The 13,060-nt window shown below is 42.9% G+C and overlaps 2 protein-coding genes and 1 long non-coding RNA gene across 3 annotated transcripts in view; 2 read left to right on the plus strand and 1 right to left on the minus strand.

Moving 5' to 3' along the window:
• LOC104803063 (ATP-dependent helicase BRM) overlaps window positions 1-8,454 on the plus strand; it is a 10,394-nt gene extending 1,940 nt beyond the window's left edge. The window contains exons 3-17 of the mRNA XM_010526937.2: window positions 4-941; window positions 1,103-2,307; window positions 2,475-2,924; window positions 3,017-3,050; window positions 3,219-3,331; window positions 3,495-3,582; window positions 3,687-3,773; window positions 3,867-3,959; window positions 4,042-4,125; window positions 4,209-4,412; window positions 4,541-4,783; window positions 4,852-6,405; window positions 6,487-7,014; window positions 7,106-7,354; window positions 7,466-8,454. Of these exons, the coding sequence (XP_010525239.1) occupies window positions 4-941; window positions 1,103-2,307; window positions 2,475-2,924; window positions 3,017-3,050; window positions 3,219-3,331; window positions 3,495-3,582; window positions 3,687-3,773; window positions 3,867-3,959; window positions 4,042-4,125; window positions 4,209-4,412; window positions 4,541-4,783; window positions 4,852-6,405; window positions 6,487-7,014; window positions 7,106-7,354; window positions 7,466-8,116 (6,521 nt within the window). The 3' untranslated portion in view covers window positions 8,117-8,454. The remainder of the gene's footprint in view (window positions 1-3; window positions 942-1,102; window positions 2,308-2,474; window positions 2,925-3,016; window positions 3,051-3,218; window positions 3,332-3,494; window positions 3,583-3,686; window positions 3,774-3,866; window positions 3,960-4,041; window positions 4,126-4,208; window positions 4,413-4,540; window positions 4,784-4,851; window positions 6,406-6,486; window positions 7,015-7,105; window positions 7,355-7,465) is intronic.
• A 102-nt stretch (window positions 8,455-8,556) lies between these two features.
• On the minus strand, window positions 8,557-12,856 carry LOC104802040. The gene is made up of 14 exons (XM_010525462.2): window positions 12,554-12,856; window positions 12,270-12,328; window positions 12,040-12,148; window positions 11,810-11,919; window positions 11,635-11,703; window positions 10,973-11,530; window positions 10,337-10,890; window positions 10,176-10,240; window positions 9,962-10,041; window positions 9,720-9,824; window positions 9,476-9,615; window positions 9,251-9,379; window positions 8,972-9,124; window positions 8,557-8,876 (listed from the first exon to the last, which is right to left on the minus strand). Exons 1-14 carry the CDS (start codon window positions 12,723-12,725, stop codon window positions 8,738-8,740), a joined length of 2,442 nt encoding a protein of 813 aa, XP_010523764.1. The 5' UTR covers window positions 12,726-12,856; the 3' UTR covers window positions 8,557-8,737.
• On the plus strand, window positions 8,792-9,342 carry LOC104802039. Its single transcript, XR_769971.1, has 2 exons — window positions 8,792-8,918; window positions 9,242-9,342. It is a non-coding gene; the product is annotated as an uncharacterized LOC104802039 (long non-coding RNA).
• Window positions 12,857-13,060: the final 204 nt, after the last annotated feature.

Below are 13,060 nucleotides of genomic sequence, written 5' to 3' on the forward strand. Positions count from 1 at the left end.
CAGGAATGTTGAATTTGCAAGAATTGATTTCTATGCAGGCATCTAATCAGGTGCAGGCTTCATCTTTTAAGCCTGTGTCTGAACAGCTTGCTCGCAGCGAAAAGCAAACAGAATCAGTTTCTGATCAGAGAAATGACACAAAACCTCATCCTCAGCAGGTAGGTATTGGACAACTAATGCCTGGGAATATCATAAGGCCAATGCAGGCATCACAAGGTCAACAGGTTCCCCATAACATGGGAAACAACGTGCTTGCATTAGCACAGCAGTGGCAGGCAATGCAGGCATGGGCTCTTGAGCGTAATATTGATCTCTCGCATCCCGCCAACGCCAACCAAATGGCTCATCTCCTGCAGGCAAGAATGACTGCTCAACAGAAAGCTAATGAAGGCAACATGTCTACACAGCCACCGCCAATTCCGGTGTCCAACCAGCCGTCTACTTCTTCAATGGTCCCAGGTGAGAATTCCCCTCGTGCTAATTCAGCTAGTGACATCTCTGGGCAGTCAGCCTCTGTGAAGGCTAGACATTCAATGTCCACTGGCCCTTTTGCCTCGACTTCAAGTCCCAGGATGGGGAACCCTGCTGTGCATCCATTCTCCATCCAAGGGAGAGATAGCCCGATGCATTCTCGGCAATTGGGTCCTCCTACAACTACAAATGGGGCACCTTTAGGACATTCTCCACAGACATCTGTGAATGTGACCCATGGTGTGGATCAGCATCCATCTACAAAGGAACCTGAGACATTGCAGATGCAGCGGCACAAGCAACTGAATGCACCACTTCTGAAGTCAGCAGGTCCATCTGATGTTGGTTTAGCTAGCAATTCCTCCCTCCAGTTTGGACAGGGTACCCAACAATCACCTCAGCGATTCGGATTCACCAAACAACAACTCCATGTCCTCAAAGCCCAGATACTTGCGTTTAGGCGGTTGAAGGTCTGCAACTCTCATTCTTGTTCTAGGTTCTGTTTTTGTGTCAGGATGTGTTTTTTTAATGATGTTTCACAGCTAATTTAGGCCCACCTCTTAAACAGTTTATCTTTTCTGTATATCAGGTTTTGTTCGGGTTTTTAGATTTTTTACTTGTTTCTTGACAGAAAGGAGAAGGTACGTTGCCTCAAGAGCTTCTTCAGGCTATTGCTCCACCACCACTTGAGCTGCAGCTGCAAAGACAAATTCCTACATCAGGAGGAAGTATTCAGGAGGGAGCTTCAGGGAAGATTGGGGAAGACCAAGTAAGGCTTTCAGAATCTGGCAGGGAGTTTCAGGTCGCATCTGCAAATGGACAGATTTTTTCAAAAGAGGAAGATAATGTTGGAGATACGACTGGCCAAAACCAAGTAATCCAAAACATGGAAAAAGAAGCTGCATTCACTACTGCTGCTACAAAAGAAGAGCAACAGACTGATGCCATTTCTGTTAAGTCAGACCAAGGACCAGATGCTGGTACTCAAAAGCATCCTAGAGCTGATTTGACAGCTGATAAGGGAAAGGATATTGCATCGCCAGCTGTTGCATCTGATGGAGGGCAGCCTACGAAGCCTCCACAGACAAGCACTCCTCCCCAGCAGCCCAAAGATACGGCCAGGAAATACCATGGACCATTGTTTGATTTTCCATTCTTTACTCGGAAACATGATGCGTATGGGTCAGCAACAACCAATGCCAATAACAATCTCACACTAGCATATGATATAAAAGACCTGTTGTTTGAAGAAGGTGCAGAATTCCTTAACAAGAAAAGAACTGAGAGTTTGAAGAAGATAAATGGTCTATTGACCAAAAACTTGGAGAGGAAAAGGATTAGGCCGGATCTTGTTATGCGACTGCAGATTGAAGAGAAAAAGCTTAGGCTTATGGATCTTCAATCACGTATCCGGGATGAAGTGGATCGACAACAGCAGGAGATAATGTCCATGCCTGATAGACCATACCGTAAATTTGTGAGGTTGTGTGAACGTCAACGCCTCGAAATGGCAAGACAAGTGCAGGCCAATATGAAAGCTGTTCGAGAGAAGCAATTGAAATCTGTCTTTCAATGGCGTAAGAAACTCCTTGAGGCTCACTGGGGTATACGTGACGCACGGACTGCTCGTAATAGAGGAGTGGCTAAATACCATGAAAAGATGTTGAGAGAATTTTCTAAGAGGAAAGATGATGGCCGGAATAAAAGGATGGAGGCCTTGAAAAATAATGATGTAGAAAGGTACAGGGAGATGTTGCTGGAGCAGCAGACAAGTATACCTGGTGACGCTGCTGAAAGATATGCTGTTCTCTCTTCATTTTTGAGCCAAAACGCAAGGCTCAGAAGAACCCTATATACCAAGTCAAGTCGTACAGGCCTCTAAATAATAGATGCATGGAGCTAAGGAAAGCTTGCAATCATCCTTTGCTCAATTACCCATATTTCAATGATTTGTCCAAGGATTTCCTTGTAAGATCATGTGGGAAATTATGGATTCTGGATAGAATCCTTATAAAGCTTCAGAGATCAGGTCATCGAGTATTGCTCTTCAGTACAATGACGAAACTCCTTGATATCTTAGAGGAATATTTGCAGTGGAGGAGACTTGTGTACAGAAGAATAGATGGGTCAACCAGCCTGGAAGATCGGGAATCAGCTATCGTGGACTTCAATGATCCTGATACAGATTGCTTTATCTTCTTGCTCAGTATACGTGCAGCTGGCCGGGGTCTCAACCTTCAGACTGCTGACACAGTTGTCATATATGATCCTGATCCTAATCCTAAGAATGAGGAACAAGCGGTTGCTAGAGCTCATCGTATAGGACAGACTAGGGAAGTAAAAGTAATTTATATGGAAGCAGTTGTTGACAAAATTTCCAGCCATCAAAAGGAAGACGAGTTGAGAAGTGGTGGTTCAGTAGATCTAGAGGATGACTTGGCTGGGAAGGACCGGTATATGGGATCCATCGAGAGTCTCATAAGGAATAATATTCAACAGTATAAGATTGACATGGCTGATGAAGTCATCAATGCTGGGCGTTTTGACCAGATGCTCCAGCCACAGCAGCGAGACTTCAGGTTTACATGCTGCTTCCCTTGCCTTCATCTGATGCTTCTGTTATGTGCATAGATGTTTCATCACTGTTTTTCTTAGATACTGCTTGTACTTGTTCCTGAAAAGAAGGATTTTTTTTCATACTCTGGAATTTTTTGCTGACCTTTTTCCACATGTATTTGGTGATGAAGGGTCTATCTGAAGAAGAGGTCAGAGCAGCAGCTGCTTGTGCTCGGGAGGAAGTTATGATCAGAAATAGATTTATGGAAATGAATGCTCCAAAAGACAGTTCATCTGTCAACAAGTAAGTTGTCACTCACTTAAAGTACGATTAAATCGAGATAATATCTAAGGAATCAAAGTGGTGGTTGTTGTTACTCGTGCTTCATAAGCTACTATAGAACTCTTAGATAGTAAAGTATGAGCTTGTCCTCAGATCATGTGTATGATAATTAATATATTTTCAGGTATTATAGTCTGGCTCATGCTGTAAATGAAACCGTTGTAAGGCAACCCTCGATGCTTAAGGCAGGAACGTTGCGTGATTACCAGCTGGTCTGTTCCCACCTGACCCCTGACCTTTATTTCCTTGTTGGTGTATTTCTTTTCAACATTGTCATTACAATAGTTTCTCAGTGGTTGTGGTCTCCACCATACAGGTTGGATTGCAGTGGATGCTCTCTTTGTATAACAACAAGTTAAATGGAATCTTGGCGGATGAGATGGGTCTTGGAAAAACTGTGCAGGTGGACTGACTATAGATTCTTTTGGAACAAGCAATAGAGTATGAATGCTTTGTTGGGAATCTTTGCTCATGCTGATCTCTCTCTGCTGTTCAGGTAATGGCATTGATTGCTTACCTTATGGAGTTTAAAGGGAATTATGGACCACATCTCATCATTGTTCCCAATGCTGTTCTGGTGAACTGGAAGGTTGGTATTTTCCAGCGAATGTTCATTAAATTAATCTCTATGTGTGACCTTTCTAAAATCCTAATTGATTTTTCTACTGCAGAGTGAATTCTACAATTGGTTGCCTTCTGCTTCTTGCATATTTTATGTTGGTACGAAGGACCAACGTTCAAAATTGTTCTCTCAGGTAAATGTGTTGAACAGCTGTTGCATATGACATCAACTTGATTTCTGATTGTTTTGGCTGAAATCTTTTGTTCTCTTCTACAGGAGGTCTGTGCCATGAAATACAATGTTCTTGTTACGACTTATGAGTTCATCATGTATGACCGTTCAAAATTATCAAGAGTTGATTGGAAATACATTATAATTGATGAGGCACAACGAATGAAGGACAGAGAATCTGTTTTGGCTCGAGATCTTGACAGGTATCGCTGCCAGAGGAGATTACTTCTCACTGGGACACCTTTGCAGGTTGGTAATGACGGCCTTAGGCATAAAACAGGGACTCTTCATAAACACAATTCAAGATTCTATAATGTTCCCTTGTTATTATGGGCGGAAAGTAATGATTGTGAATCTTTCTTTAATTTAATCTGCAGAATGATCTCAAAGAGCTTTGGTCTCTTTTGAATCTTCTTCTTCCTGAAGTCTTTGATAACCGAAAAGCATTTCATGATTGGTTCTCACAACCCTTTCAAAGAGAAGATCCTGCACATAATGTAGAGGATGATTGGCTGGAGACAGAGAAAAAAGTGATAATCATTCATAGGCTTCATCAAATTTTAGAGCCTTTCATGCTCAGACGCCGTGTTGAAGACGTGGAAGGTTCACTTCCTCCTAAGGTAGGCTGCCAGTCTTCCATCTTGTTAGCAGTTATGATATTTCTTCTGAAAATGTTTCTGGGTTGCAGGTTTCAATAGTGTTAAGATGTAGAATGTCTGCTATTCAGAGTGCCATTTATGATTGGATAAAGGCTACTGGGACACTTAGAGTTGATCCCGAGGATGAAAAACGCAAGGCTCAGAAGAACCCTATATACCAAGTCAAGTCGTACAGGCCTCTAAATAATAGATGCATGGAGCTAAGGAAAGCTTGCAATCATCCTTTGCTCAATTACCCATATTTCAATGATTTGTCCAAGGATTTCCTTGTAAGATCATGTGGGAAATTATGGATTCTGGATAGAATCCTTATAAAGCTTCAGAGATCAGGTCATCGAGTATTGCTCTTCAGTACAATGACGAAACTCCTTGATATCTTAGAGGAATATTTGCAGTGGAGGAGACTTGTGTACAGAAGAATAGATGGGTCAACCAGCCTGGAAGATCGGGAATCAGCTATCGTGGACTTCAATGATCCTGATACAGATTGCTTTATCTTCTTGCTCAGTATACGTGCAGCTGGCCGGGGTCTCAACCTTCAGACTGCTGACACAGTTGTCATATATGATCCTGATCCTAATCCTAAGAATGAGGAACAAGCGGTTGCTAGAGCTCATCGTATAGGACAGACTAGGGAAGTAAAAGTAATTTATATGGAAGCAGTTGTTGACAAAATTTCCAGCCATCAAAAGGAAGACGAGTTGAGAAGTGGTGGTTCAGTAGATCTAGAGGATGACTTGGCTGGGAAGGACCGGTATATGGGATCCATCGAGAGTCTCATAAGGAATAATATTCAACAGTATAAGATTGACATGGCTGATGAAGTCATCAATGCTGGGCGTTTTGACCAGAGGACAACGCATGAAGAGCGGCGGATGACCTTGGAGACTTTATTGCATGATGAGGAGAGATATCAAGAAACTCTTCATGATGTACCTTCGCTACATGAGGTGAACCGGATGATTGCCAGAAGCGAGGAAGAAGTTGAATTATTTGATCAGATGGATGAAGAATTTGACTGGACGGAGGAGATGACCTCTCATGAGCAGGTTCCTAAGTGGCTTCGAGGCAGTACCAGAGAAGTGAATGCTGCTATTGCTGCTTTATCTAAGAAGCCATCAAAGAACATCTTATTCAGTGGTAATATGGGTGTCCAACCTGGTGACACTGGGAACGAGAGAAAAAGAGGGAGGCCCAAGAGCAAAAAGATAAACTACAAGGAAATCGAAGATGATATTGGAGGATACTCTGAGGCAAGCTCTGAAGAGAGAAATGCTTATTCTGGGAATGAAGAAGAGGGTGAAATTGGTGATTTTGAAGACGATGAACTTACCGGTGCTCTTGGTGATCAACAGACAAACAAGGAGGAGTCTGACGAGGAGACCCCTGTTTGTGGTAGTGGTTATAATTATCCTCAGGACCTTGGTAATGCAAAACCCAATCATGCACTCGGTGATGCTGGTTCCTCGGGATCTTCTCCGGAGAGTCGTAAATCAAAACAAATGGTATCTCCTGTTTCTTCACAAAAGTTTGGTTCTTTGTCTGCGTTGGACACGAGGCCAGGTTCTGTCTCAAAAAGGCTGGTAGGCACACCTTATCTATCTTTATGTGTTTCTCATCTTGTTTTTATCATTGTTTTAATATTCTGCTTTTCCTTTCTCCAGGTGGATGAACTAGAAGAAGGGGAAATAGCAGCATCAGGGGATTCTCATATAGATCGCCAGCAATCAGGAAGTTGGGCCTACGATCGTGACGAAGGGGAAGAAGAGCAAGTTTTACAACCTAAGATAAAACGAAAACGGAGTATTCGGCTTAGACCCCGTCATACTACGGAAAGAATAGATGAGAAATATGGCAGTGAGATACCTTTCTCTCAGCACAACGAAGCATCTCAGATGCCATTGCAAGTGGATCGCAGCTATCGATCAAAGTTGAGGACAGTTATTGAATCACACGGTCCAAGACAAGATCAAAGCGATTCATCCTCTAAACTCAGGAATATGCCAGCAAGGAAGGTAGCTAATACGTCCAAACTTCATGGCTCATCACCAAAGTCTGGGAGACCAATTTCCACACAACTTCCTGTGGAGGTTAGTGCTGAAGCCACCGGGGAAACATTGGACGGGAAATCTGCAAGTCCTATTGGCTCTTCAAATGCTGGTGCAAGAATGTCAGAGATCATCCAAAAAAGGGTATGCGCGATTATATCACATGGCCTTTATTGTTGTGCTCGAATATTGTTATGTTGTTATCTGATCTTTACCTCTCCTCGAATTTTCGCAGTGCAAAAACGTGGTTAGCAAACTCCAGAGGAGAATCGATAAAGAAGGACAGCAGATTGTACCAATGCTGACAAATCTGTGGAAAAGAATTCAGAATGGTTATGCAGCTGGAGGCGTGAACAATCTTTTGGATTTAAGAGAAATCGATAACCGGGTGGAAAGACTAGAGTACACAGGAGTTATGGAACTCGCATCTGATGTCCAGTTCATGCTAAAAGGTGCAATGCAATTCTATGGGTTCTCACATGAGGTACGATTTTCCCTTCTTTTTTCTCTCTATCTTAACAAGGTAATAAATATTTCAAGTTCAAGTATGTGATGGCATGAACTGAGTGTGACTCGAGCTCATGAAATTCTGCAGGTGAGGTCTGAAGCAAGGAAGGTACATAATCTCTTCTTTGATTTACTGAAGATTGCATTCCCAGACACAGACTTCAGGGAAGCAAGAAACATGCTCTCCTTCTCTGGGCCAATACCCAGTTCAGCTTCTACACTATCCACCACAAGACAAACAGGTATCATTAACCAAGGCAAGAAGCAAAAGCTGATAAATGAGATGGAACCCGAGCCAAGCTCCCCTCAAAGGCCTCAACCTCAACAAAGGGAGAACACAAGAATCAGAGTACAGATACCACAGAAAGAAACAAGGCCTAGTGGTGGTGGTACAACAAGCCAACCAGATGATGACTCTCCAATGTTAGCTCACCCAGGGGAACTGGTTATCTGCAAGAAGAAGAGAAAAGACAGGGAAAATCCTGTTATGCGGACTAGAACCAGTGGTGGGTCCAGCAGCCCTGTCTCACCAACAGCTCCAACCGTGGGTCGTGGCCTCCGGACACCGACTCCTGGTTCATTTCCCAGGAAAACAAGGCTGGCCCAACAGCAAAGCTGGTCAAACCAAGGCACCCATCCAAACAACAGCGGTGGAGCTGGGGGTGAGTCTGTGGGATGGGCGAACCCAGTGAAGAGGTTGAGGACTGATGCTGGGAAAAGGCGGCCCAGCCATTCATAGATATCCTTTCCTTGCCCCTCATCCTGGTGAGTGTTTCCTCTGTGCACAGAAGGCGGTTGAACTATTTGAACAATGAGCAGTTAGTCTGACCCTAGTAATCGAATAATAGTGTAGGCCTGTGATCACTCTCCTTGTAAACTGGTTCGTTGCCCTTCTGGTAGTACAGAAATTAGAGTTGCCCTTTGTGTGACGGAAGTGCGAAGAAACTGTTCTTCCCTTCCGACAAGACAGTGTTACAAAGCCCCTATCTGGTATGTGTATTGAGACAATTTATGTAGGAGATACTTCTTCAAAAAACGAAAGAAATCAGATGAAATATAAAGGCTTGCTAGCGACTGGGTAATAATCTTTTTAATATTAGACGGCAAATGTACATTATTTCTGCATTTGGAGGAACATGGCGCATTCCCCCCGAATGATGCTTGAAATCATTTACACAGGCGCGATGCCCAATTGAACCAAGCTCGTGCCTTTGTGCCTTTGGCAGCTTCCATGGGAGCACGCGGCAGTGTAATACTATAGAGGACAAGATATTGCACAACAACTACAGGCCTTCAAGCATCCATTTCATTGTTTGCTGCATCCATCGTCCAGTAAAACTCTCCATCTTTTATTGTACTTTTATTCGTGTCTTGGCAATGAGTCCTGTCTCGTTAACTCATAGCTTACAGCTCCGCGTTCTTGGTCCTCATTAGTTACAGTTGTGATCTTCGAACACAGGAAGAAGAAGGAAGATGTGTAGATGGTGACATGCCAAATGCTGCATAATGTTTCCATACGTCAATCTTCAGAATGAGATAAGGTCTGATATACTCGGTATTGGCACATCAACAGTGTGTGTGTATAATCACATACCTGTGCCAAATCCAGTAGCTAGAACTGGTTTCCACTTTAAAGGAAATGGCTGCCATGGTAAATGTGATAAGACCGGCAACAACAAAGCCCCAACGTAACCGTTTCTTGAGCTTTCTGATAGAATTGCCGAACCATTCTTTGACAGCCCATGGCCTACAAATCAGCACCAGAAACCCAATCAATTTTGCATATTTGTGGTTCATAATATGCATTCAAGGTTTGATCTTTCAGGCAACTATAATGCTTTTAACTATTTGTTGCTTCTGTCAGGAAACTCACCTGTTGAGCATGCTCAATGAAAACCCCGCTGACTCACAGAAAGATCTATACTTGATAGACAGTTCCATCAAGAACCCAACGAGGAGACCACATAATCCAATCGCGAATACAATAGCGATATTAGATGCCCTGAAGATTCAACCATAGCAGCAAACGTTTTATCTTTAAAAAAAGGGGGGTTCTGAGGTGATTAACCATATCAACTCGCTTGAGCAGAACATGTACCTGGTTGCCTTAGTTAAGGCAAGTAGGGCTGTAAGAATGGCGACAACAGTGTGGATTGTCCTCTTAAAAGCTTCATCAATGGTAGATAAGTACACAAAGGTACTCACAACAGCCATGAAAGAGAGCCAAAAGTCCATGAACTGTGACCAATTTTGACAGTGTTATCTCAAACAAAAAAAAATGCAAGTTTGAAACATTCAATTCAGATGATGATACTGATGAACTAACTAGTCACGAGCCGTACCTGCAATACGTTGTAATTTAGCGCGCACCAGGTGCCAACATCGCAAGCATGATACAGTGCACTAGAGACTCCACTAGATGTGAACAACACCCACTCTGCAAAGTCCTGTTTAGGCCAAGGAATCGCCGTTTCAGAACAAGACATGAGAAAAGGAACAACACCCACTATGCAAAGCCCTGTTTAGGACAAGGCTTGTCTATTATAAATTGGATCAAAACTCTAAATTAAAAAAAAAAAATTACTTTCTGCCGAAGAGCCCAGTAGGCTGGCAAAAGAGCCGCAGCGTTTGATGCAATCAGAGCAATAGACTGAACTATATGTCCTGCAACAGTTTTTGGCACATGAGTTACCATGACAATAATATTTCAAAAACACAATTGTTTATCTCAAAACAACACGTATTGGCATATATATGGTGGAATCATATAGATCAGTGTTATCAAAATATAACGATACCTCGATGTGATACAATTTCAATGCCGCAGTCAAAGCCTCCATGGGTTCGGTCACACGAGCAAAAGCTGAAACACGACACGAAGTTAATCCAAGATATCATTCCAAGTGAAACCATCTTCGCATATATTTAACAGTTTCTGTGAAGCCAAAGCAGGAGAAACCTGTAAGATGTCAATCCACTCGCATCAAAAGCGTATCGGCATGTCCCATGAGAGGAACACCTTTTTGGGCACCTCTCAAGAGAAAGCGATACAAGAGTTGATGAACCTCTAGCAGCACTGGAAGAAGTGCCATTGAGCTGCCTTAACCCGAAAACCCAAGTTCCTTCTCGAGCATTCAAGATGTAGAAATCAACCTTGTCTCGGCTTGAATTATACAAAGAGAAGAACATCGAGCTTCTGGCACTGCAACTCGTCCGGTTCACATAATAATAATCCCAATCATCGAGAGATGGCAATCCACCATATCTAACATAGACTTGGTGGTGTATCTTGGAATTTGATGTTAATTTGACATGGATATGCCCACCAGCAGCACCTTGAGGGATGTTCATGAGAAAGTATGTCCATGTACCATTGTCCAGCCCAGGACTAGATGAAAAGTTGCTTGAAATGGGTTCAAGCTGGAAGCCCATACCGGAGTCCGAGGTTGATGCGCCACTTATCGGCATATAATATGATTCAAAAGGTGTAACCAGCCCCTTCCCCATGACTGCCTGTGTGATATACATAGAACTCAATCTCATCAGGAGCTTATAACATTTCTATACACTTAACAATATATTAAACTCGAGTTACCTGAAGCGTGTAGATCTGCTGTCCGCAATTTGGGCCTGCTTTCCCTGCAGGGCATCCTACCACTTTGGCATTCATAGAATAGCAGACTTGTGAACTGGAATTCGTTCCAAGTTCGGTCTGATTTTGCTGCCCAGAAAAACTGGTAACGACATACCATCGGCCAGCATTTGGTGAGTTAATGACTAACGGGGCTTTATGTATATCACCGGCATAATCATGCATGGTCTCCGAAGCAATAGCTCCATAACGTGCATAACTCATGAGAGAAGACCCATTACCACTTCCACCGATGGAATCTGAATTCATATTGGAAGCTGTAATCACTAACTGTTCAGCTATTCCATCTATGTCTAAAGAGTAGGCCCTGGTTTCACCACCGGCAAGACAAGAACTGGAAAATGAATCCACACAGGAAACAATGCTTCCAGTCTGGTTGTCAGACCGCGAACATGAAAGAGGATAAATGGTCTGGTTGCAGAACGGACCCCACATCGTCGATGTTTTACAACCTTCCACACTAATGTTAGCGCTGAATGAATATGCTGAGGAACGTACAATCTGTGGTGTCCAAGTATTAGTGGTGGAATTCATACAAAAGGAGAAGAATACAAAAGGCTAACACAGCATTAGAACAAATTGTTGGGAGCGTTGCATAACTATACCATTTTCCCCTGAGTTCTTGTAGCTCCAATTCCATTGAAAAGACCGACATACCATGCTCCAGGAGATATCTGAGGAAAAACAAACAGCATTAAAAACAAAACTCTCATCACAGATGTCTTCTGAAAGGAGCTCTAAGTCAAGGAACTCAAAAGTTTAATCAAGTAACATGAAAACCTGCTCATTGGTCAATCTCAACGATATATTTTTCTGCATCGGGTAGCACTGTTCTGCAATCTCAATATCATCGCCACCATCGAATGATCCATTGAAGAACTTTTCCAACGCTATAAGCAGCAATAGATACACCCAGTGTCAACAGAAAAATTGACAAAACAATAACTTAGAACAGAAGAGAAGGGAGCAGTGAGATGAAGAAGCTATGATATGTTTTACCTAAGCCGTACCTAAGCCTTTCAGAGAATTGCTTGAGACATCCGGAAGAGGAGGACTGCCGTCTCTGAAGCAGATAACCGGAAGAAGGCTCTTAGGAAGCTTCATTACACTGTTTGCACTCTGAAAGCAAACAATATTCAGACAGATAATCATATGAGCAGACACATCTTTCTTAAAGCGCCAGACAACGAATCGGAACTGAGAAATCCGTGTTTGACATTGAAGAGTGGCATATACTTACGATGTCTACATCAGATTCCAATGCCACATTCATTGATGAGAACCATGGCGGCAAATCAACTGTAAAAGATCAAAAGACAGCAAGCACAAAAAAAAACATTAAAACTCAGAATCTCGAATAATTGACACAACCTCACAATACGAAAACCAATAGGGTTGTCCGAAACTGAAATCAGACGAAGCAAAACATACACGTAACCATCAAGAACATCTGAAAAGACGAACAATTTGCCGAAATCGATCAAAAGAAAGAGGTAGGGTTTTAGGCGATGGAGTTTTACAGACCTCTTATGTAACGCGTATCGTACGGCCTGACCTCTGATTTAGGGTACCTGAAGCTCGAAACTGTGAAGAAGCTACCATTATTCTCCAAATAAGAGTCATGAAGACAAGAACAGTGACAAATAAGCCATGAGAGCACGACAAAACATAAACCAAGAATCGAAATCTCCGCCATTGCAGGCGAATTTTGCGATCAACGGAGGAGAAGAATAAAATCCAAAGGCGGAAAGAGGGTTCAGTCACAGCACTATTTGGTTTTCGGTGGATTAGAAAACCATTAAAAGGGTCAATTTTTTTATGCAATATCTTCAATATTGGCTTCGCCACGGTCAATTTGAGCGGTCCGTGGAAGCCGAGAGCTCAAGCGCCAATCAGGCGCATGAACCGCACGCGCCAATACGGAGGCCGAGGAACCGTATCCGCGTGGTCGACACGCGATTCACGTGAGTTGCATAAATAAACATCGGAAGAAATTTTACATGTAATAGACGACGTCATGGTTTGGTCCGG

The sequence above is a fragment of the Tarenaya hassleriana genome, unplaced genomic scaffold (assembly GCF_000463585.1).
Source record: "Tarenaya hassleriana unplaced genomic scaffold, ASM46358v1 Cleome8, whole genome shotgun sequence".
In the NCBI taxonomy this organism is placed as follows: domain Eukaryota; kingdom Viridiplantae; phylum Streptophyta; class Magnoliopsida; order Brassicales; family Cleomaceae; genus Tarenaya; species Tarenaya hassleriana.